General features: G+C 46.2%; 2 protein-coding genes across 9 annotated transcripts in view; one reads left to right on the forward strand and one right to left on the reverse strand.

Moving 5' to 3' along the window:
- The window catches only part of LOC137333956 (6-phosphofructo-2-kinase/fructose-2,6-bisphosphatase 4-like), a 271,232-nt gene that overhangs the window by 3,344 nt on the left and 243,888 nt on the right, over positions 1-24,000 (reverse strand). The gene's annotated exons all lie outside the window — the stretch shown is intronic.
- Positions 30-24,000, forward strand: part of LOC137334341 (protein kinase C delta type-like) — a 36,203-nt gene continuing 12,232 nt past the window's right edge. The window contains 6 exon segments of the mRNA XM_067999051.1: positions 30-108; positions 1,297-1,442; positions 4,452-4,625; positions 7,705-7,737; positions 7,739-7,765; positions 7,767-7,798. Coding sequence (XP_067855152.1) covers positions 30-108; positions 1,297-1,442; positions 4,452-4,625; positions 7,705-7,737; positions 7,739-7,765; positions 7,767-7,798 — 491 coding nt within the window.

Consider the following 24,000-nt stretch of genomic DNA (forward strand, 5'->3'; position numbering starts at 1 on the left):
TGAATCAAACGGAGTTAATTACAAGAGAGATGGCTGCAGATTTGGGAGGCAACAACACGTTCAAGGACTTTGGTGAGGAAATGGAGGTTGGAGATGAGGCGGTGGTTGGCAAGGAAGAGGGCCAATTTACAATGTCATAGAAATACATGGAAGTTACCAACACAGTAATGGGCCATGCGGCCCAACCAGCCCATATCGACATTCAGCCTCCACGCGAGTAAAAGCAGCTGATGTCGGGGTCTGAAGGGACGTTGGATGGTCAGTAGGTTAGTGGGAATGGGGTAGAGGGAGCAAGAGTTGACTCTTGTGGATGAGATTGGTGGTGGCGGGGGGGGGGTTGAGACGGGAGGAGAGAGTTTGACACGATTCCCCTGCGCACAAGGATGAAATTATCTGTTAGAAACGTGCTTGTCCACACGCAGAAGATCACACGTGTACCTCCAGACGCCTGTGCCCTCCCCGCCGCTCCCCCTCTTCCCCCGCCCCGGATGAGGAATAGCAGTGGGGATTAGGAATGATTGAAAACCAACTTTGGGGAAGGAGCCAAACCACTGGGGTTGGGCGGCGAGAACTTTTACCCCGACTTTGGGTTGTACCACTGCTCTGTCCCTGTAGGTTTTGTGTCAGAACATCCAGTATTGTAGATTCTCAGGCAGCTAATGGGTGAAATCTCTGTGGGGGAATGAACTTATTCATCTCCCGATGAGCAGCAGAGAGGAACTTGTGGAAATAATTTTTAAAATGTTATGGACTGGCTGTGTGGGGCCATGGGAATCGATGGATGTGGGGATTGGGCGGGAAGGTGGAGTTGAGGATGAATGGCGGAGCAGACTCGAGGGGCCGAATGGCCACCCGCTGCTTCTATTTCTTATATTCTTACGTTGGGACTCTGGGGGGAGGGGGGGCACGAGTGAGGGTCCGTGCTGGCTTCATATCCACTGGCTTGCCCTTCACCATTGACTGGGGAAATCTGGAGATGGAGTTGGTATTTCTGCCCCTTTGCCAGCAAACCCACTCCCTCCCCATGCGCTGCCCCTGACGGTGACTGGTGATGGGGTGGGATGGGGAACTGACCACTCCCTGTCATGATGTGTTCCTCCCTCCCCATCCCCAAATAGAAATGGCAGATCCTGTTGGAGATTCAGCTCCTGGTGAACATCAGCAGGGATTCTGCCTGTTCCGGTGGGTTTTAAGGTGCCGTTAACCCCTCAGATTATTGGTGCTTAACATGAACCCGTGCAGCTAACGTCACCCAGGCCAACCTGTGCTCACACCCTGATCTTTGGCTCTTTTCAGACAGTAACCAGTACGGCAAGTTGTGGGAGGGAAGCTCCCCGAAACCCCCACAGCGAGGGCCCAGCCTCCGCCATGATTCGATGAGGAAAATGACCATTGAGAACTTCACGTTGCACAAAGTACTGGGCAAAGGAAGCTTCGGGAAAGTGAGTGAAGCTCGGGAATCGTTAACGTGGGTTCGATCCCATAATGATAGTGGCACGAAATGAGAAAATTGTAACGTGTGAAAGAGTGAGGGATTCTCACCTCCTCTGCCCCTCCAGCCCCCCTCCTCTCTCTTCCCCCCCCCCCCCCCCCCCCCACCTTCCTCTCTCTCTCCCCCCCCCCCCCACCCCCCTCTCCTCCTCTCTCTCCCCCCCCCCCCCCCTCCTCTCTCTCCCCCCCTCCCCCACCCTCCTCTCCCTCCCCACCTCCTCTCCCTCCCCACCCTCCTCTCTCTCCCCCCCCCCACCTCTCTCTCCCCCCCCCCCCCACCCACCTCTCTCTCCCCCCCCCCCCCCCCACCCTCCTCTCTCTCCCCCCCCCACCTCTCTCTCCCCCCCCCCCCACCCCACCTCTCTCTCCCCCCCCCCCCCCACCCACCTCTCTTTCCCCCCCCCCCCCCACCACCTCTCTCTTTCCCCCCCCCCCCCTCCCTCCTCTCTCTCGCCCCTCCTCCCTCCTCTCTCTCGCCCCTCCTCCCTCCTCTCTCTCGCCCCTCCTCCCTCCTCTCTCTCGCCCCCCCTCCCTCCTCTCTCTCGCCCCCCCTCCCTCCTCTCTCTCGCCCCTCCTCCCTCCTCTCCTCCTTCTGCCCCTGCCCTTTTTTTTCAAGTATTTGTCCACTTCCCTTTTAACATGTTCTGGATTTTGTTTCTGACCCAGATATTCCTTGATTGTTCCCTCGAGATCCCCATTCGCCTCGCCAACCAGTGGAAAAGTAGTTTTTCCCGTTCACCTTATCGAGACCCCTCATAACTTTGAACATTATCACATCTCCTTTGTTCTAATGAAAAGAGTCCAGTTTCTCCGTCTCTCCCCATATCTGAAGCCTCTCGACCCTTGGCAATATCTGTGCTGTCAGGAACTGGAGACTTTCAATCACTGTGTTTCCGGGAACTGTTTATCTATTGTGTTAACTAATTTGCATCTTTTACTATCTATTTCCGATGTTGGTTGTTTACTAAACATTCTCCTCCTGTTGATTAAATGCTAGTGGTTTGAATTGAGCAATTTTAATGAAACGGCTGAGCCAATACCCCTGAAGCATTAAAAAAAATTTAAAAATCAAAGCAAATGTTCATCGAAAGTGAAACTCGTCCAAACCGCAGAATTCAAGCATTTCATGAAATTGTCTGTTGAGTTGTTGGCACCTGTTCCAGTATCGTAGCAGGTACATCACAGGAGGAGGCCATTTGGCCCATCGTGCCTGTGCCGGCTCTTTTGAAAGAGCTATCCAAGTAGTCCCACTCCCCTGCTCTTTCCCCATCGCCCTGTAAATTTCTTCCCTTCATAGAAGCATAGAAAATAGGAGCAGGAGTAGGCCATTCAGCCCTTCGAGCCTGCTCCGCCATTCAAAATGATCATGGCTGATCCTCTATCTCAATACCATGTTCCCGCTCTCTCTCCATACCCTTTGATGCCTTTTGTGTCTCGAAATCTATCTAGCTCCTTAAATATATTCAGTGACTTGGCCTCCACAGCCTTCTGTGGTAGAGAATTCCACAGGTTCACCACCCTCTGAGTGAAGAAATTTCTCCTCTCTCTGTTCTAAATGTCCTACCCCGTATCCTGAGACTGTGACCCTTCATTCTGGACCCCCCAGCCAGGGGAAACATCCTCCCTGCATCCAGTTTGTCTAGCCCCGTCAGAATTTTATATATTTCAGTGAGATCCCCTCATACAGGCCGAGTCAATCCAATCTCTCCTCATACATCAATCCTGCCATCCCAGGAATCAGTCTGGTGAACCTTCATTGCACTCCCTCCATGGCAAGGACATCCTTCCTCAGATAAAGAGATCAAAACTGCACACAATGCTCCAGGTGTGGTCTCACCAAGGCCCTGTATAACTGCAGTAAGACATCCTTGCTCCTGTACTCAAATCCTCTTGCAATGAAGGCCAACATACCATTTACCTTCCTAACTGCTTGCTGCACCTGCACGTTTGCTTTCAGTGACTGGTATACAAGGACACCCAGGTCCCTTTGTACATCAACATTTCCCAATCTATCACCATTTAAATAATACTCTGCCTTTCTGTTTTTCTTCCGGAGTGGAAAACTCCACATTTATTCACATTATACTGCATCTGCCATGTATTTGCCCACTCATTCAACTTGTCTAAATCACCTTGAAGCCTCTTTGCATCCTCCTCACAACTCACAATCCCACCTAGTTTTGTGTCATCAGCAAACTTGGAAACATTACATTTGGTTCCCTCATCAAATCATTGATATATATTGTGAATAGCTGGGGCCCAAGCACTGATCCCTGCGGTACCCCACGAGTCACTGCCTACCAAAACTTTCAAAGGGAGACGTTATTTGCACAGTTTCAATTTGAATTAACAGATAATCCAAATTGGGCAACTTTGAACGAAGGGAAGGGGACTGAGGTATGTACTGTGCGTGTCCCATGTGCATTTTCCCTGTCTCATTCCCATTCGTGTCTGCGCTGGGTTTATTTAGCAGTATTTCTCACTGACATGTTCACTGTGTTTTACCGTGTTTATAGTATTGACCGCGGTTGGCGTGTGCTGTTTTACGTGTTTATAGTATTGACCGCGGTTAGCGTGTGTGGTGTTTTACCGTGTTTATAGTATTGACTGCAGTTAGCGTGTGTGCTGTTTTACGTGTTTATAGTATTGACTGCAGTTAGCGTGTGTGGTGTTTTACCGTGTTTATAGTATTGACCGCGGTTAGCGTGTGGTGTTTTACCGTGTTTATAGTATTGACCGCGGTTAGCGTGTGTGCTGTTTTACGTGTTTATAGTATTGACCGCGGTTAGCATGTGTGCTGTTTTACCGTGTTTATAGTATTGACTGCAGTTAGCGTGTGTGCTGTTTTACCGTGTTTTATAGTATTGACTGCAGTTAGCGTGTGTGCTGTTTTACCGTGTTTATAGTATTGACTGCAGTTAGCGTGTGTGCTGTTTTACCGTGTCCTTGTTATGTGGCAGGTGCTTCTTGTGGAGTTGAAGGGGAAAGGCGAGTTCTTTGCTATGAAAGCTCTTAAGAAGGACGTAGTTATAATGGATGATGACGTGGAGTGCACCATGGTGGAGAAACGGGTGCTGGCTCTGGCCTGGGATAATCCATTCCTCACTCACCTCTACTCCACCTTCCAAACCAAGGTACAAAATCACCACATACCACTGAGAGAAATCATTAACCTGGACCCTGCAGCTATGGACCGGGAGGAGACTGGGTAAGATTATTTCCAGTGGTTGATGTGTCAGGAGATTATTATTAAAGGGTCCAGGAGAGAGCTGAGAAATGGTTTAGACTGATGGGTCCAATGATACAATAATCAGACATGGACTCTGGGTGAGTGTTACCTCAATTAACATAAAGTCTTACAGCACAAAAACAGGCCATTCGGCCCAACCATTGGTCCATGCCGGTGTTTATGCTCCACACAAGCCTCCTCCCTCCCTATTTCATCTCACCCTATCAGCATATCCTTCTATTCTTTTGTCCTTGTGCTTATCGAGTTTCTCCAATCCATCTTTGCTGTTTGCCTCGACTACGTGTGGGAGTGAGTTCCACATTCTCACCACTCATTGGGTAAAATTTTCTCCTCAATTCCCTATCGGATTTATTAGTTGTAAACAATTTTCCAACACCAAGTTATAGTCCAACAATTTTATTTTTAATCCCACAAGCTTTCGGAGGCTTCCCCCTCCTCAGGTGAATGATGTGGAATTTCATTTCCACACCACCTGAGGAAGGGGGAAAGCCTCCGAAAGCTTGTGGGATTAAAAATAAAATTGTTGGATTTATTAGTGACTATATATTTATGACCTCTAGTTTTGGTCTCCCCACAAGTGGAAACATTTTCTCTACGTCTACCCTATCATAGAATCATAGAATCAGAATCATAGAATCATCAACATGGAAACAGGCCCTTCGGCCCAACATGTCCATGTCGCCCAGTTTATACCACTAAGCTAGTCCCAATTGCCTGCACTTGCCCATATCCCTCTATACCCATCTTACCCATGTAACTGTCCAAATGCTTTTTAAAAGACAAAATTGTACCCGCCTCTACTACTGCCTCTGGCAGCTCGTTCCAGACACTCACCACCCTTTGAGTGAAAAAAATTACCCCTCTGGACCCTTTTGTTTCTCTCCCCTCTCACCTTAATCTATGCCCCTCGTTATAGACTCCCCTACCTTTGGGAAAAGATTTTGACTATCTACCTTATCTATGCCCCTCATTATTTTATAGACTTCTATAAGATCACCCCTAAACCTCCTACTCTCAGGGAAAAAAGTCTCAGTCTATCCAACCTCTCCCTATAAGTCAAACCATCAAGTCCCGGTAGCATCCTAGTAAATCTTTTCTGCACTCTTTCTAGTTTAATAATATCCTTTCTATAATAGGGTGACCAGAACTGTACACAGTATTCCAAGTGTGGCCTTACTAATGTCTTGTACAACTTCAACAAGACATCCCAACTCCTGTATTCAATGTTCTGACCAATGAAACCAAGCATGCTGAATGCCTTCTTTACCACCCTATCCACTGTGAGTCCACTTTCAAGGAGCTATGAACCTGTACTCCTAGATCTCTTTGTTCTATAACTCTCCCCAACGCCCTACATTAACGGAGTAGGTCCTGGCCCGATTCGATCTACCAAAATGCATCACCTCACATTTATCTAAATTAAACTCCATCTGCCATTCATCGGCCCACTGGCCCAATTTATCAAGATCCCGTTGCAATCCTAGATAACCTTCTTCACTGTCCACAATGCCACCAATCTTGGTGTCATCTGCAAACTTACTAACCATGCCTCCTAAATTCTCATCCAAATCATTAATATAAATAACAAACCGTATCATTATCTTAAAGACCTCTATCAAGTCACCCCTCAGCCTTTTTTCTAGAGAAAGAGCCCCAGCCTGTTCAGTCTTTCCTGATAGTTATAACCTCTCAGTTCTGGTGTCATCCTTGTGAATCTTTTTTGCACCTTCTCCAGTGCCTCTGTATCCTTTTTATAATATGGAGACCAGAACTGTGCACAGTGCTGCAAGTGTGGTCCAACCAAGGTTCTATACAAGTTTAACATAACTTCTCTGCTTTTTAATTCTCTCTCTCTCTCTAGAAATGAACCCCAGTGCTTGATTTGCCTTTTTTATGGCCTTATTAACCTGCGTCACTACTTAGTGATTTGTGTATCTGTACCCCCAGATCCCTCTGCTCCTCTACCCCATTTAGACTCTTATTATCCAATCAGTATGTGACCTCCTTATTCTTCTTACGCAAAATGTGCCACCTCACACATATATTGAAATTAATTTGCCAATTACACGCCCATTCTGTAAGTTTATTATTAAATTCTTGCATTTTAACACATTCTTCCATCGTATTAACCACACCCCAATTTCTTGTCATCCGCAAATTTTGAAATTGTATTTCCGTTCCTGAGTCCAAATCGTTGATGTAAATGGTGAACAACAGTGGTCCCAGCACCGATCCCTGGGGAACACCCCTTCCCCACCTTTTGCCAGTCTGAGTAAATCCTTTTAACGCCTACTGTCTGTTTCCTGTTTTGTAGCCAGCTTGCTATCCATTTTATTACTTGTCCCCCCTGACTCCACATCCTCTGATCTTAGTCATGAATCTACATTGTGGTACCTTATCGAAGGCCTTTTGAAAATCCAAATATATTACATCTACTACATTGCCCTTGTCTACTCTTTCTGTTACTACTTCAAAGAATTCAATAAGTTTGGTCAAGCACGACCTTCCCTTCTGAAACCCATGCTGACTATTTATTATATTTTCGTTTTCTAGATGTTTTCCTATTGCATGTTTGAGTAAAGATTGCCATTATCTTTCCTACCATTACATTAAGATAACTGGTCTAGAGTTCCCTGGACTTGTTCTATCTCCCTTTTTAAATACAGGAATCACATTGGCTGCCCACTAGTCCTCTGGCACTATTCCCTTTTCTAATGGGCTCGATGATCCAATAATCTGACCTGCTCTCTGGGTGGAGTGGGACTGTCTTGGCTGAATGGCTTTTCTAGCTGAGGATAGATGTGTTTGCCACTTTGTGAGTTTATGTTGCTGTGTATGGCAATAGTGCAGGATTATTCTCAGAGCACATCTGGTCAACAGATGCTGATTTTGCCAGTGTGTTTGTTTAATGGCACCCAGTGAACGGTGAACTGAGTGTTCGATGTCTGTTTTTTCCTGGGCAGGAGCATCTCTTCTTCGTCATGGAATATCTGAACGGGGGGAGACCTCATGTTCCACATACAGGGAGAAGGGACGTTTTGATCTGTACAGAACAATGTAAGTTATTACTGTCTGCAGCAGGGCAGCGGGGTACACTGGCACTGAGTGGGCGACCTCTGAATCACAGTGAGAACAGGTCAGGGAGTTCCAGCTAACTCAGAGTCCACCTCAAACCCTGAGATACCCCTCCCAGCCCCCAACAACCTCACACACAAGGTTTACATTGATGGAAGTGATCCATCACTAGTGACCCTCTCACTGATCTGTGATCCCATCACTAGTGACCCTCTCACTGATCTGTGATCCCATCAATAGTGACCCTCTCACTGATCTCTGTTCCCATCACTTGTGACCCTCTCACTGATCTGTGATCCCATCACTAGTGACCCTCTCACTGATCTGTGATCCCATCACTAGTGACCCTCTCACTGATCTGTGATCCCATCACTAGTGACCCTCTCACTGATCTCTGTTCCCATCACTAGTGACCTTCTCACTGATCTCTGTTCCATCACTAGTGACCCTCTCACTGTATCTCTGTTCCCATCACTAGTGGACCCTCTCACTGATCTCTGTTCCCATCACTAGTGACCCTCTCACTGATCTCTGTTCCCATCACTAGTGACCCTCTCACTGATCTGTGATCCCATCACTAGTGACCCTTCTCACTGATCTCTGTTCCCATCACTAGTGGACCCTCTCACTGATCTGTGATCCCATCACTAGTGACCCTCTCACTGATCTCTGTTCCCATCACTAGCAACCCTCTCACTAGAATTCTAGAATGATTACAGCACAGAAGGAGGCCATTCAGCCCATTGTGCCTGTGCCGGCTCTTTGTAAGAGCAATCTAGTTTGTCCATTTCCCTGCTGTTGTAGCCCAACGTAAGAAATAGGAGAGGAGGAGGCCATAAGGCTCCTCGAGCCTGCTCCGCCATTCATTCAGATAATGGCTGATCTTCGACCTCAACTCCACTTTCCCGCCTGATCCCCGTATCCCTTGATTCCCCTAGAGTCCAGAAATCTGTTGATCTCAGCCTTGAATATATTCAACGACTCTGCATCCACAGCCCTCTAGGGTAGAGAATTCCAAAGATTCACAACCCTCTGAGTGAAGAAATTCCTCCTCATCTCAGTCTTAAATGACTGACTGTCCCCTTATCCTGAGACTATGTCCCCTAGTCTAGACTCTCCAGCCAGGGGAAGCAACCTCTCAGCATCTACCCTGTCAAGCCCCCTCAGAATCTAATATATTTAAATGAGATCACCTCTCATTCTTCTGAACTCCAGAGAGTATAGGCCCATTCTACTCAATCTCTCCTCATAGGACAACCCTCTCATCCCAGGATTCAAACTAGCGAAAACTTCATTGCACCGCCTCTGAAGGCAAGTATATCCTCCCTTAGGTAAGGAGACCAAAACTGTACACAGTACTCCAGGTGAGGCCTCACCAAGCCCTGTACAATTGCAGCAAGACCTCCTTACTCTTGTACTCCAACCCCCTTGCAATAAAGGCCAACATGCCATTTGCCTTCCTAATTGCTTGCTGTACCTGCATGTTAACTTTTTGTGTTTCTTGTACGAGGACAAATCTCTCTGAACACCAACATTTAATAGTTTGTCACCATTTTAAAAATATTCTCTGTTTTTCTATTATACTGGTTCCCCTTTATCCACCCTGCTAGTTACATCTTCAAAAAAACTCTAATAAATTTGTCAAACACTGTTTCCCTTTCATAAAACCATGTTGACTCTGCCTAACCTGATTCTGGAACAGTCCCAGCAGATTGGAAGGTGGCAAATGTAACCCCACTATTCAAGAAAGGAGGGAGAGAGAAAACAGGGAACTACAGGCCACTTAGCCTGACAACAGTCATTGGGAAAATGCTGGAATCCATTATTAAGGATGTTGTAACAGGGCATTTAGAAAATCATAATATGATTAGGCAGAGTCAACATGGTTTTATGAAAGGGAAATTGTGTTTGACAAATTTATTAGAGTTTTTTGAGGATGTAACTAGCAGGGTAGATAAAGGGGAACCAGTGGATGTCGTATATTTGGATTTTCAAAAGGCATTCGATAAGGTGCCACATAAAAGGTTGTTACACAAGGTAAGGGCTCATGGGGTTGAGGGTAATATATTAGCATGGATAGAGGATTGGTTAACGGACAGAAAACAGAGAGTAGGGATAAACGGGTCATTCTCAGGTTGGCAGGCTGTGACTAGTGGGGTGCTGCAGGGATCAGTGCTTGGGCCTCAGCTATTTACAATCTATGACTTAGATGAAGGGGACCGAGTGTAATGTATCCAAGTTTGCTGACGATACAAAGCTCGGTGGGAAAGTAAGCTGTGAGGAGGACACAAAGAGTCTGCAAAGGGATATAGACAGGTTAAGTGAGTGGGCAAGAAGGCGGCAGATGGAGTATAATGTGGGGAAATGTGAGGTTATTCACTTTGATAGGAAGAATAGAAAAACAGAATATTTTTTAAATGGTGAGAAAATATTAAATGTTGGTGTTCAGAGGGATTTGGTTGTCCTCGTACAAGAAACACAAAAGGTTAGGATGCAGTTACAGCGAGCAATTAGAAAGGCAAATGGAATGTTGGCCTTTATTGCAAAGGGGGTTGAATTACAAGAGTAAGGAAGTCTTACTACAATTGTAAGGAATCTTACAAACACCAGGTTATCGTCCAACAATTTTATTTTAAAATCACAAGCTTTCGGAGATTATCCCCTTCGTCAGGTGGACTATAACCTGGTGTTGTAAGATTCCTTACATTTGTCCACCCCAGTCCATCACCGGCATCTGCACATCATGGTTACTACAATTGTACAGAGCTTTGAGACCTCACCTGGAGTACTGTCACAGTTTTGGTTTCCTTACCGAAGGAAGGATATATTTGCCTTAGAGGCGGTGCAACGAAGGTTCACTAGATTGAATCCTGGGATGAGAGGGTTGTCCTATGAGGAGAGATTGAGTAGAATGAGCCTATACTCTCTGGAGATAAGAGGAATGAGAGGTGATCTCATTGCAACATAAAAGATTATGAGGGATAGATGCTGAGACGCTGTTTCCCCTGGCTGGAGAGTCCAGAACTAGAGGGCATAGTCTCAGGATAAGGGGTCGGCCATTTAAGACTGAGATGAGGAGGAATTTCTTCACTCAGAGGGTTGTGAATCTTTGGAATTCTCTACCCCAGAGGGCTGTGGATGCTGAGTCATTGAATATATTCAAGGCTGAGATCGATAGATTTCTGGACTCTCGGGCATCCAGGGATACGGGAATCGGGCGGGAAAGTGGAGTTGAGGTCGAAGATCAGCCACGATCTGATTGAATGGTGGAGCAGGTTCGAGGGGCCGAATGGCCGACTCCTGCTCCTATTTCTTATGTTCTTATATTATGATTTTCTAAGTGCCCTATTATCACTTCCTTAATAATGGATTCCAGCATTTCCCGACGACTTATGTCAGGCTAACTAGCCTGTAGTTCCCTGTTTCTCTCTCCCTCCTTTCTCAAATGGCTGTGTTAGCCCCTGCAATTTTTTTCCCATTCAAGTACTTATCCAGTTCCCTTTTGAAGGCCGTGATTGAATCTGCCTCCACCACCCCCCTCAGGCAGTGCATTCCAGATCCTAACCACTCGCTGTGTAAAAAAAGTTTTTCCTCATGTCACCTTTGGTTCTTTTGCCAATCACCTTAAATCTATGTCCTCTGGTTCTTGACCCTTCCGCCAATGGGAACAGTTTCTCTTTATTTACTTCATCTAAATCCACTAATCTGTGTTCCTTTTCCTTATGTGTTCCTCTCAGCTGTGTCTCACTGGGTAACACTCATGTCTGAGTCAGAAGGTCATGGGTTCAAGCCCCACTCCAGGGATTTGAGCACAAAATCCAGGCTGACACTCCAGTGCAGTCCTGGGGGAGCGCTGCGCTGTCGGAGGGTCAGTACGGGGGGGGTCAGTACGGGGGGGGGTCAGTACGGGGGGGGGGTCAGTACGGGGGGGGGGTCAGTACGGGGGCGGGGGTCAGTACGGGGGGGGGGGTCAGTACGGGGGGGGGGGTCAGTACGGGGGGGGGGGGTCAGTACGGGGGGGGGTCAGTACGGGGGGGGGGTCAGTACGGGGGGGGGGGTCAGTACGGGGGGGGGGGTCAGTACGGGGGGGGGGTCAGTACGTGGGGGGGGGTCAGTACGGGGGGGGGTCAGTAGCGGGGGGGGTCAGTACGGGGGGGGGTCAGTACGGGGGGGGGTCAGTACGGGGGGGGGTCAGTACGGGGGGGGGGTCAGTACGGGGGGGGGGTCGCCGCGCTGTCGGGGGGGTCAGTACCGGGGGAGCGCCGCGCTGTCGGGGGGGGTCAGTACCGGGGGAGCGCCGCGCTGTCGGGGGGGGTCAGTACGGGGGGAGCGCCGCGCTGTCGGGGGGGGTCAGTACGGGGGGAGCGCCGCGCTGTCGGGGGGGTCAGTACGGGGGGAGCGCCGCGCTGTCGGAGGGTCAGTACGGGGGGGGTCAGTACGGGGGGGGTCAGTACGGGGGGGGTCAGTACGGGGGGGGTCAGTACGGGGGGGGTCAGTACGGGGGGGGGTCAGTACGGGGGGGTCGCCGCGCTGTCGGGGGGTCAGTACGGGGGGAGCGCCGCGCTGTCGGGGGGGTCAGTACCGGGGGAGCGCTGCACCAAGGCCCTATCTGCCTTCTCAGGTGGATGTAAAAGATCCCATGACACTATTTGAAGAAAAACAGGTGAGTTCTCCCCAATGTCCTGGACAATGTTTATCCCTCAACCAACATCACTCAAACCAATTTATCCAGTCGTTTATCACATTGCTGTTTGTGGGAACTTGCTGTTGGCAAAATTGGCTGCTGCGTTTCCTACTTTACAACAGTGACCCCACTTATTGGTTATAAAGTGCTTTGAGATGCCCTGAGGATGTGAAAGGTGCTTTTTAATGTGTTCCTGGCTGCAGCCTGCCTCTTTATCACTGTTTGCCCAGCGCTGGGGATCTGGTCACCACCCTGTGTTGGTCCAATTTCAGGAGAATGTACAGAGCTGTTCACCAGCACAGGTCCTGTGAACCTCAAAAACCTGCTGCTGGTTGTTGTCGCTGATCTGTGGCGTGAGGATGGGTTTCGAAATCATCACTCGCTGTGAGGGGAGTGTCTGCATCAGACTGGGCCTGACCGAGGACTATTCTCTGTCACAACATGGCATCTTTTTAAAAAATTCATTCTGGGAATGTGGGCGTTGCTGGCAAGGCCGGCATTTATTGCCCATCCCTAGTTACCCTGAGAAGGTGAAGATTCCTTCGCGGGGAGGGAAGATGCTGTCGAAGTAACTTTAATGAGGGACCCTGTAGATCGTACACACTGGGGTCAGGAGGTGGGCCAATCTTCAGAGTATCCAGCCTCTGTCAGCTCACTCCCAACTGCCCACAACTTGTTTCCTCACTGCCATTGAAGGGTTAAAATGCAGCGAGTGTGGTGAGAGCCGAGACACTTGACTCATTCATTCACCAATCACACAGCATCCCTGCTGATTGGCCATCTCAGGACATTCCTTTGCCTCCCACACTGGACCAGGGAATATTCCCACTCCAAACTCCCTTCATCACCAGCACTCCGCCCACATCCTCCAATGGCCCAGAAAGCAGAACCGGCCTGGTCCACGTCCCCGGCTGCACAATTTAATAGTGAACGTGATTCACCCATCAGCATCTGTCACACTTCAACCAGGAGCAGAAATCAGTGGAAAACACGGATAATCGGGGGGGGGGGGGGAAATCAGTGGAAAACACGGATAATCGGGGCTGGGGGGGGGAAATCAATGGAAAACACGGATAATCGGGGGGAGGGGGATCTTATCCCGGAGCTAGTTTTGAGCTTGTTCCTCGGGCAGGTGTTGGGTTCAGCAGACACAAACCCTCCATTTCTGCTGCTTTAGGGCAGGGAGTGAGTCCCACAGGAAGTGATGTAATATCTGAGTAAGGATCCTGTCATGGATTGGCCCCTTCTGGGAACAGATTGCCAAATTCTGATGCCGTGTGAACATAAGAAATAGGAGCAGGAGTAGGCCATTCGGCCCCTCGAGCCGGCTGCACCATTCAATCAGATCATGGCTGATCTTCGACCTCAACTCCACTTTCCCGCCCGATCCCCATATCCCTTGATGCCCCGAGAGTCCAGAAATCTATCGATCTCAGTCTTGAATATATTCGTAAACAATTTTACAACACCAAGTTATAGTCCAGCAATTTTATTTTAAATTCACAAGCTTTCGGAGATTTTCTCCTTCCTCAGGCAAATGTTTGCCTGAGGAAGGAGAAAATTCAGGATCTGATCCTGAACATTTACCTGAGGAAGGAGGAAGTCTCCGAAAGCTTGTGAATTTAAAATAAAATTGCTGGACTATAACTTGGTGTTGTAAAATTGTTTACAATTGTCAACCCCAGTCCATCACCGGCATCTCCACATCATCTTCTAAACTCCAGAGAGTATAGGACCATTCTACTCAATCTCTCCTCATAGGACAACCCTCTCATTCCAGGAATTAATCTAGTGAACCTTCGTTGCACCGCCTCTAAGGCAAGTATATCCTTCCTTAGACAAGGAGACCAAAACTGTACACAGTGCTCCAGGTGAGGTCTCACCAAAGCCCTGTACAATTATAGTAAGACTTCCTTACTCTTGTACTCCAACCCCCTTGTAATAAAGGCCAACATGTCATTTGCCTTCCTAATTGCTTGCTGTATCTGCATGTTAACTTTTTGTGTTTCTTGTATCAGGACACCCAAGTCTCTCTGGACACCAACATTTAAAAAATATTCTGTTTTTCTATTCTTCCTACCAAAGTGAATAACCTCACATTTCCCCACATTATACTCCATCTGCCACCTTCTTGCCCACTCACTTATACGACATCTACTGGTTCCCCTTTATCTACCCTGCTAGTTACAATTTCCCTTTCATAAAAGCATGTTGACTGTGCCTAATCATATAATGTTCTAAGTGTCCTGTTACCACTTCCTTAATGGATTCCAGCATTTTCCCGACGACTGATCAAAAGCAAAATACTGTGGATCTGGAAATCTGAAATAAAAACGGAAACTGCTGGAGAAGCTCAGCAAGTGAGGCAGTGTCTGTGGAGAGAGAAACATTAACTGAGCTTCTCCAGCATTTTCTGTTTTTATTCCCGATGACTGTTGTCAGGCTAATTGGCCTGTAGTTCCCTCCTGTTTTCTCTCTCCCTCCTTTCTTGAATAGCGGGGTTACATTTGCCACCTTCCAATCCACGGGGAATGTTCCAGAATCTAGAGAATTTTGGAAGATCACAACCAATGCATCCACTATCTCTGCAGCCACCTCTTTTAGAACCATAGGATGTCGGCCATCAGGTCCAGGGGATTTATCAGCTTTTAGTCCCATTAGTTTCTCCAGTACCTTTTCTCTACTGATATTAATTACTTTAAATTCCTCACTCTCATTTACCCCTTGGTTCCCCACTGTTTCTGGTTTGCTTTTTGTGTCTTCTACTGTGAAGACAGATACAAAATATTTGTTCAACACATCTGCCATTTCCTGATTCCCCATTATAATTTCTCCTGTCTCAGCCTCTAAGGGACCAACGTTTACTTTTGCTACTCTCTTCCTTTTTACATACTTGTAGAAGCTCTTACAATCTGTTTTTATATTTCTTGCTAGTTTACTTTCATATTCTATTTTCTCCCTTTTTATCAATTTTTGGTCATCCTTTGCTGGTTTCTAAAACTCTCCCACTTCTCAGGCTTACTACTCTTCTTGGCAACATTATAAGCCTCTTTTCATCTAATACTATCCTTAACTTCTTCAGTTAGCCACCCGTGGAGTTTTTATTTCTCAATGGAATGTATATTTGTTGAGAATATTGAAATATTTCTTTAAATGTTTGCCATTGCTTTTCAACCGTCAAACCATTTAATTTAATTTCCCAATCAACCTTCGCCAACTCACCCCTCATACCTATGCAATTGGCTTTATTTAAGTTTAAGACTCTAGTTTGGACTTAAATATGTCATTCTCAAACTCAATCTGAAATTCTATCATATTATGATCACTCTTCCCCAGAGGATCCTTTACTGTGAGATTACTAATTAACCCTGTCTCATTGCACAATACAAGATCTAAAATAGCCTGTTCCCTGGTTGGTTCCATGATGTATTGCTCTAGGAAACTGTCTCGAATACATTCCATGAACTCGTCCTCCAAACTACCTTTGCCAATTTGATTTGCCCAGTTTATATGCAGATTAAAGTCTCCAATGATGACTGCATTACCTTTGTTACAAGCTCCGATTATTTCATGATTAATACTCTGTCCAATGGTATTGCTACTGTTAGGGGGCCGATAAACTACTCCCACCAGTATTTTCTGCCCCTTGTTATTTCTTATTTCCACCCAGACTGATTCTACTTCCTGATCCTCTGAGCCGAGATCCTTTCTCACCACTGTCCTGATCTCATCCTTTATTATCAGGGCTACACCTCCTCTTCCATTCTGCCTGTCTTTTCTAAACGTCATCTACCCAGGAACATTTAGTTCCCAATCTTGGTCATTTAGCAACCATGTCTCTGTAATGACGATTGGATCAAACCCATTTATCTCTTTGTGCAATTAATTCAAATATCTTGTTACGAATGCTCCGTGCATTCAGATAAAGAGCCTTTAATTTTGACTTTTTACCATTTTTTCCTGCTTTGACCTTACTTGCTGACACTCTATTGGTAAACTCTCTGTCCCTTCCTGCCACACTCTGCTTATCTTGACCCAAATCACCACACTGCTCTGTTGTCTTGACTTTTCTGATTAGATTTCTAAATTTCCCCTCACTTGACCCCTCCCCTCTCCCCCTTTTTAGTTTAAAGCCCGATTTACAGTCCGAGTTATTCGATTCGCCAGGACGCTGGTCCCAGCCTGGTTTAAGTGGAATCTGTCCCAACGGAACAGCTCCCTCTTTTCCCAGTACTGATGCCAGTGCCCCATGAATCGAAACCCCTGACTCCCACATCACTCTTTGAGCCACCCATTTAACTCTCTGATCTGTTTGACCCTATATCAATTTGCACGTGGCTCAGGTAGTAATCCAGGGATTATTACCTTTTGAGGTTCTGCTTATTAATTTGGACCCGAGCTCCTCAAACTCCCTCAGCAGAACCTCATTCCTAGTTCTACCTGTGTTGTTGGTTCCTACGTGGACCACGACAACTGGATCCTCCCCCTTATGCTCCAAGTTCTTCTCCAGCCACGAGGAGATGTCCTTAACTCTGTCACCGGGCAGGCAACTCTCACTCTTACCAATACGAAGAACTTTTAAAGTTACATTAGGAAAAAGAGGGTGGTCAGGAGCAGTGTTGGCCCCTTAAAAACTGAAAGTGGGGATATTGTCATTGACAATGGGGAAATGGCGGACATGTTGAATAATTACTTTGCGTCAGTATTTACAGTAGAAAAAGAGGATAGCATGCCGGAAATCCCAAGAAAACTAATGTTGAATCGGGGACAGGGACTCGATAAAATTAACATAAGTAAAGCAACAGTAATGAAGAAAATAATAGCACTAAAGAGTGACAAATCCCCAGGACCAGATGGTTTCCATCCCAGGGTTTTAAAGGAAGTAGGTGAGCACATTGCAGATGCCCTAACTATAATCTTTCAAAGTTCTCTAGATTCAGGAACTGTCCGTCTAGATTGGAAAATTGCACATGTCACTCCGCTTTTTAAGGAAGGAGAGAGAGGGAAACCAGGGAATTATAGACCAGTTAGCCTAACATCTGTTGTGGGGAAAATGCTGGAGTCTATAATTAAGGATAGGGTTACTGAACACCTCGAGAATTTTCAGTTAATCAGAGAGAGCCAGCATGGATTTGTGAAAGGTAGGTCGTGCCTGACAAACCTGATTGAATTTTTTGAAGAGGTGACTAAAGTAGTGGACAGGGGAATGTCAATGGATGTTATTTATATGGACTTCCAGAAGGCGTTTGATAAGGTCCCACATAAGAGACTGTTAGCTAAGATAGAAGCCCATGGAATCGAGGGAAAAGTACGGACTTGGTTAGGAAATTGGCTGAGCGAAAGGCGACAGAGAGTAGGGATAATGGGTAGGTACTCACATTGGCAGGATGTGACTAGTGGAGTCCCGCAGGGATCTGTCTTGGGGCCTCAATTATTCACAATATTTATTAATGACTTAGATGAAGGCATAGAAAGTCTCATATCTAAGTTTGCCGATGACACAAAGATTGGTGGCATTGTGAGCAGTGTAGATGAAAACATAAAATTACAAAGGGATATTGATAGATTAGGGATGGGCAATAAATGCCGGCCTTGCCAGCGACGCCCACATCCCATGAACGAATAAAAAAAAAAGATGAATGGGCAAAACTGTGGCAAATGGAATTCAGTGTAGACAAATGTGAGGTCATCCACTTTGGATCAAAAAGGGATAGAACAGGGTACTTTCTAAATGGTAAAAAGTTAAAAACAGTGGATGTCCAAAGGGACTTAGGGGTTCAGGTACATAGATCATTGAAGTGTCATGAACAGGTGCAGAAAATAATCAATAAGGCTAATGGAATGCTGGCCTTTATATCTAGAGGACTGGAGTACAAGGGGGCAGAAGCTATGCTGCAGCTATACAAAACCCTGGTTAGACCGCACCTGGAGTACTGTGAGCAGTTCTGGGCACCGCACCTTCGGAAGGACATATTGGCCTTGGAGGGAGTGCAGCGTAGGTTTACTAGAATGATACCCGGACTTCAAGGGTTAAGTTACGAGGAGAGATTACATAAATTGGGGTTGTATTCTCTGGAGTTTCGAAGGTTAAGGGGTGATCTGATCGAAGTTTATAAGATATTAAGGGGAACAGATAGGGTGGATAGAGAGAAACTATTTCTGCTGGTTGGGGATTTTAGGAGTAGGGGGCACAGTCTAAAAATTAGAGCCAGACTTTTCAGGAGTGAGATTAGAAAATATTTCTACACACAAAGGGTGGTAGAAGTTTGGAACTCTCTTCCGCAAACGGCAATTGATACTAGCTCAATTGCTAAATTTAAATCTGAGATAGATAGCTTTTTGGCAACCAAAGGTATTAAGGGATATGGGCCAAAGGCAGGTATATGGAGTTAGATCACAGATCAGCCATGATCTTATCAAATGGCGGAGCAGGCACGAGGGGCTGAATGGCCTCCTCCTGTTCCTATGTTCTCCCGCTGCCTCCCGCTCTCGGGCCTTCTCCCAGCCAATCAACTACCTGCTGTCCTGTGATGTCACTCGGGTTTTTTTTGATGCCACCAAATTTATCCTGAAGATTTTCTGCCTCCACTTCCGCTGCTCTCTGCTCTTCCTCTCTCTTCACTGTCCTTCCCCCTACACCTAATTCCCCCCTCACCAAATTCTCAAGTTCCCACTCTGTTCGCTCTGTGCTTTAGCAGCTACCTTTTACTTTATACGCCTGGGATAATCTGATGAACAGGAAGTCATTTGCTGAACTATAGTGAAACGGGACAGAGTGAAGTAGCACATTGGATGGAAATCGGTTGGAAAAAAAGAACTTGCATTTATATAGAACCTGTCACGTCCTTGCGACATCCCAACTGCTTCACAATGAATTACATTTGAATTGTAGTCACTGTTATATAAACAGCCGATTTGCGTATAGTAAGGTCCCATAAACAAAACGCTCAGTTAATCTGCTTTGTGATGTTGGTTGAGGGATGAATATTGGCCCAGGGAAAACTCCCCTGCTTTTCTTCCATTAGTGCTGTGGGATCTTTCCCTGTAGCCCTGCAAATTTTTTCCTTTCAAGTACTTATCCAGTTCCCTTTTGAAGGCCATGATTGAATCTGCCTCCACCACCCCCTCGGGCAGTGCATTCCAGATCCTAACCACTCGCTGTGTAAAAAAGTTTTTCCTCATGTCACCTTTGGTTCTTTTGCCAATCACCTTAAATCTATGTCCTCTGGTTCTTGAACCTTCCGCCAATGGGAACAGTTTCTCTCTATCTACTCTGTCTGGACCCTTCATGATTTTGAAAACCTCGATCAAATCTCCTCTCAACCATCTCTGTTCCAAGAAGAACAATCCCAGCTTCTCCAGTCTATCCACGTAACTAAAGTCCCTCATCCCTGGAATCATTCTCGTAAATCTTTTCTGCACCCTCTCTAAGGCCTTCACATCTTTCCTAAAGTGTGATGCCCAGAACTGGACACAATACTCCAGTTGTGGCCGAACCAGTGTTTTATAAAAGGTTCATCATGACTTCCTTGCTTTTGTACTCTATGCCTCTATTTATAAATGTAAGGAATCTTACAACACCAGGTTATAGTCCAACAAATTTATTTTAAAATCACAAGCTTTCGGAGATTATCTCCTTCGTCAGATGATCTATTTATAAAGCCCAGGATCCCGTATGCTTTTTTAACTATTTTCTGAACCTGCCCTGCCACCTTCAACGATTTGTGTACATATGCCCCCAATCTCTCTGTTCCTGTACCCCTTTTAGAATTGTGCCCTCCAGTTTATATTGCCTCTCCTCATTTTTCCGACCGAAATGCATCACTTCACATTTTTCCACGTTAAATTTCATCTGCCACGTGTCCGCCCATGCCACCAGCCTGTCTATATCCTCTTGAAGTCTATCACTATCCTCCTCACTCTTTACTACACTTCCAAGTTCTGTGTCATCTGCAAATTTTAAAATTGTGCCCTGTACACCCAAGTCCAAGTCATTAATATATATCAAGAAAAGCAATGGTCCCAGCACTGACCCCTGGGGAACACCACTGTACACCTCCCTCCAGTCCGAAAAACAACCATAAGAACATAAGAAATAGGAGCAGGAGTAGGCCAATCGGCCCCTCGAGCCTGCTCCGCCATTCAATAAGATCATGGCTGATCTGATCCTAACCTCAAATCTAAATTCATGTCCAATTTCCTGCCCGCTCCCCGTAACCCCTAATTCCCTTTACTTCTAGGAAACTGTCTATTTCTGTTTTAAATTTATTTAATGATGTAGCTTCCACAGCTTCCTGGGGCAGCAAATTCCACAGACCTACCACCCTCTGAGTGAAGAAGTTTCTCCTCATCTCAGTTTTGAAAGAGCAGCCCCTTATTCTAAGATTATGCCCCTAGTTCTAGTTTCACCCATCCTTGGGAACATCCTTACCGCATCCACCCGATCAAGCCCCTTCACAATCTTATATGTTTCAATAAGATCGCCTCTCATTCTTCTGAACTCCAATGAGTAGAGTCCCAATCTACTCAACCTCTCCTCATATGTCCACCCCCTCATCCCCGGGATTAACCGAGTGAACCTTCTTTGTACTGCCTCGAGAGCAAGTATGTCTTTTCTTAAGTATGGACACCAAAACTGTATGCAGTATTCCAGGTGCGGTCTCACCAATACCTTATATAACTGCAGCAATACCTCCCTGTTTTTATATTCTATCCCCCGAGCAATAAAAGCCAACATTCCGTTGGCCTTGATCACCTGCTGCACCTGCATACTAACTTTTTGATTTTCTTGCACTAGGACCCCCAGATCCCTTTGTACTGCAGTACTTTCCAGTTTCTCACCATTAAGATAATAACTTGCTCTCTGATTTTTCCTGCCAAAGTGCATAACCTCACATTTTCCAATATTGTATTGTATCTGCCAAATCTCCGCCCACTCACCCAGCCTGTCTATATCCCCTTGTAGGTTTTTTATGTCCTCCTCACTCTCTACTTTCCCTCCCATCTTTGTATCATCTGCAAACTTTGATATGTTACACTCGGTCCCCTCCTCCATTCACTGTTCACCACTACTCTCTATTTCCTGTCACTTAGCCAATTCTGTATCCGTGTTGCTACTGCCCTCTTTATTCCATGGGCTGCAATCTTGATGATAAACCTATTATGCGGCACTTTATCAAACACCTTTTTGAAAGTCCATATACACATCAACCGCATTGCCCTCATCTACCCTCTCTGTTACCTCATCAAAAAACTCAAATCAAGTTGGTTAAATACGATTTGCCTTTAACAAATCTGTGCTGGCTTTCCCTAATCAATCTACACTTGTCCAACTGACTGTTAATTCTGTCCCGGATTATCGTTTCCAAAAGTTTCCCACCACTGAGGTTAAACTGACTGGCCTGTAGTTGCTGAGTTTATCCTTACACCCTTTTTGAACAAGGATGTAACATTTGCAATTCTCCAGTCCTCTGGCATCACCCACGTATCTACGGTTGTTTGGAAGATTATGGCCAGTACCTCCGCAATTTCCACCCTTCCCTCAGTAACCTAGGGTGCATCCCATCCGGACCGGGTGACTTATCTAGTTTAAGTACAGCTAGCCTTTCTAGTACCTCCTATTTATCAATTTTTAGCCCATCCAGTATCTCAACTACATCTTCCTTTGCTAAGACTCTGGCAGCATCATCTTCCTTGGTAAAGACAGATGCAAAGTACTCATTTAGTACCTCAGCCACGCCCTCTGCCTCCATGAGTAGATCTCCTTTATGGTCCCTGTTCAGCCCCACCCCTCCTTACTACCCGTTTACTGTTTACATGTCTGTAGAAGACTTTTGGATTCCCTTTTATGTTGGCCGCCAATCTATTCTGCAGTTATACAGGGCCTTGGTGAGACCACATCTGGAGTATTGTGTGCAGTTTTGGTCTCCTTATCTGAGGAAGGATGTCCTTGCCATGGAGGGAGTGCAACGAAGGTTTACCAGACTGATTCCTGGGATGGCAGGACTGACGTATGAGGAGAGATTGGGTGGACTAGGCCTATATTCACTAGAGTTTAGAAGAATGAGAGGTGATCTCATCGAAACATAAAATTCTAACAGGACGAGACAGACTAGATGCAGGGAGGATGTTCCCGATGGCTGGGGAGTCCAGAACCAGGGGTCACAGTCTCAGGATACGGGGTATGCCATTTAGAACCGAGATGAGGAGAAATTTCTTCACTCAGAGGGTGGTGAACCTGTGGAATTCTCTACCACAGAAGGCAGTGGAGGCCAAGTCATTAGCTGTATTCAAGAAGGAGAGAGATATATTTCTTAAAGGGATCAAGGGATATGGGGAAAAAGCGGGAACAGGGTACTGAGTTAGACGATCAGCCATGATCATTTTGAATGGCGGAGCAGGCCCGAAGGGCCGAATGGCCTACTCTTGCTCCTATTTTCTATGATTCTCATACTCTCTCTTTGCCCTTCTTATTTCCTTTTTCACTTCCCCTCTGTACTTTCCATATTCAGCCTGGTTCTCACTTGTATTATCAGCCTGACATCTGTCATACGCCCCCTTTCTCTGCTTCATCTTACTCTATCTCTTTTGTCATCCAGGGAGCTCTGGCTTTAGTTGCCCTACCTTTTCCCCTTGTGGGAATGTACCTAGACTGTACCTGAACCATCTCCTCTTTAAAGGCCACCCACTGTTCAATTACAGTTCTGCCTGCCAATCTTTGATTCCAATTTACCCGGGCCAGATCTGTTCTCAACCCACTGAAATTGGCCTCTTCCAATTGAGTATTTTTACTTTAGAGTGGTCCATGTCCTTTTCCATAACTATTCTAAACCTTATACTATGTTCGCTGTTCCCTAAATGCTCCCCAACTGACACTTGCTCCACTTGACCCGTCTCATTCCCCAGAACCAAGTCCAGCAATGCCTCCTTCCTCTTTGGGCCAGAAACGTACTGGTCGAGAGAGTTACCCTGAACACATTTCAAAAATTCCTCCCCCTCTTTGCCCTTTACACTGTTACTATCCCAGTCTATATTAGGATAGTTGAAGTCCCCCATTATCACTACTCTATGGCTTTTGCACCTCTCTGTAATTTCCCTGCAAATTTGCTCCTCTGTCTCCTTCCCACTAGTTGGTGGCCTATAGAATACACCCAGGAGTGTAATGGCACCTCTATTGTTTCTTAACTCGAACCAAATAGATTCTGTCCTTGACCCCTCCAGGACATCCTCTCTCTAGCACTGCAATATTCTCCTTAATCAATACTGCGCCCCCCCCTCCACCTCCTTTCTTTCTTCCCTATCTTTCCTGAACACCTTGTATCCAGGAATATTTAGTACCCAATCCTGCCCTTTTTTGAGCCAGGTCTCCATTATCGCCATGACATCATATTCCCATGTGACTATTTGCGCCTGCAGCTCACCGACCTTGTTTACCGCGCCTCGTGCGTTTCACACATGCCCTGTAAACCAGTCTTAGACTTTCTTGTACTCTCTCTTGGTC

This window comes from Heptranchias perlo, chromosome 17, assembly GCF_035084215.1.
Source record: "Heptranchias perlo isolate sHepPer1 chromosome 17, sHepPer1.hap1, whole genome shotgun sequence".
Classification (NCBI taxonomy): domain Eukaryota; kingdom Metazoa; phylum Chordata; class Chondrichthyes; order Hexanchiformes; family Hexanchidae; genus Heptranchias; species Heptranchias perlo.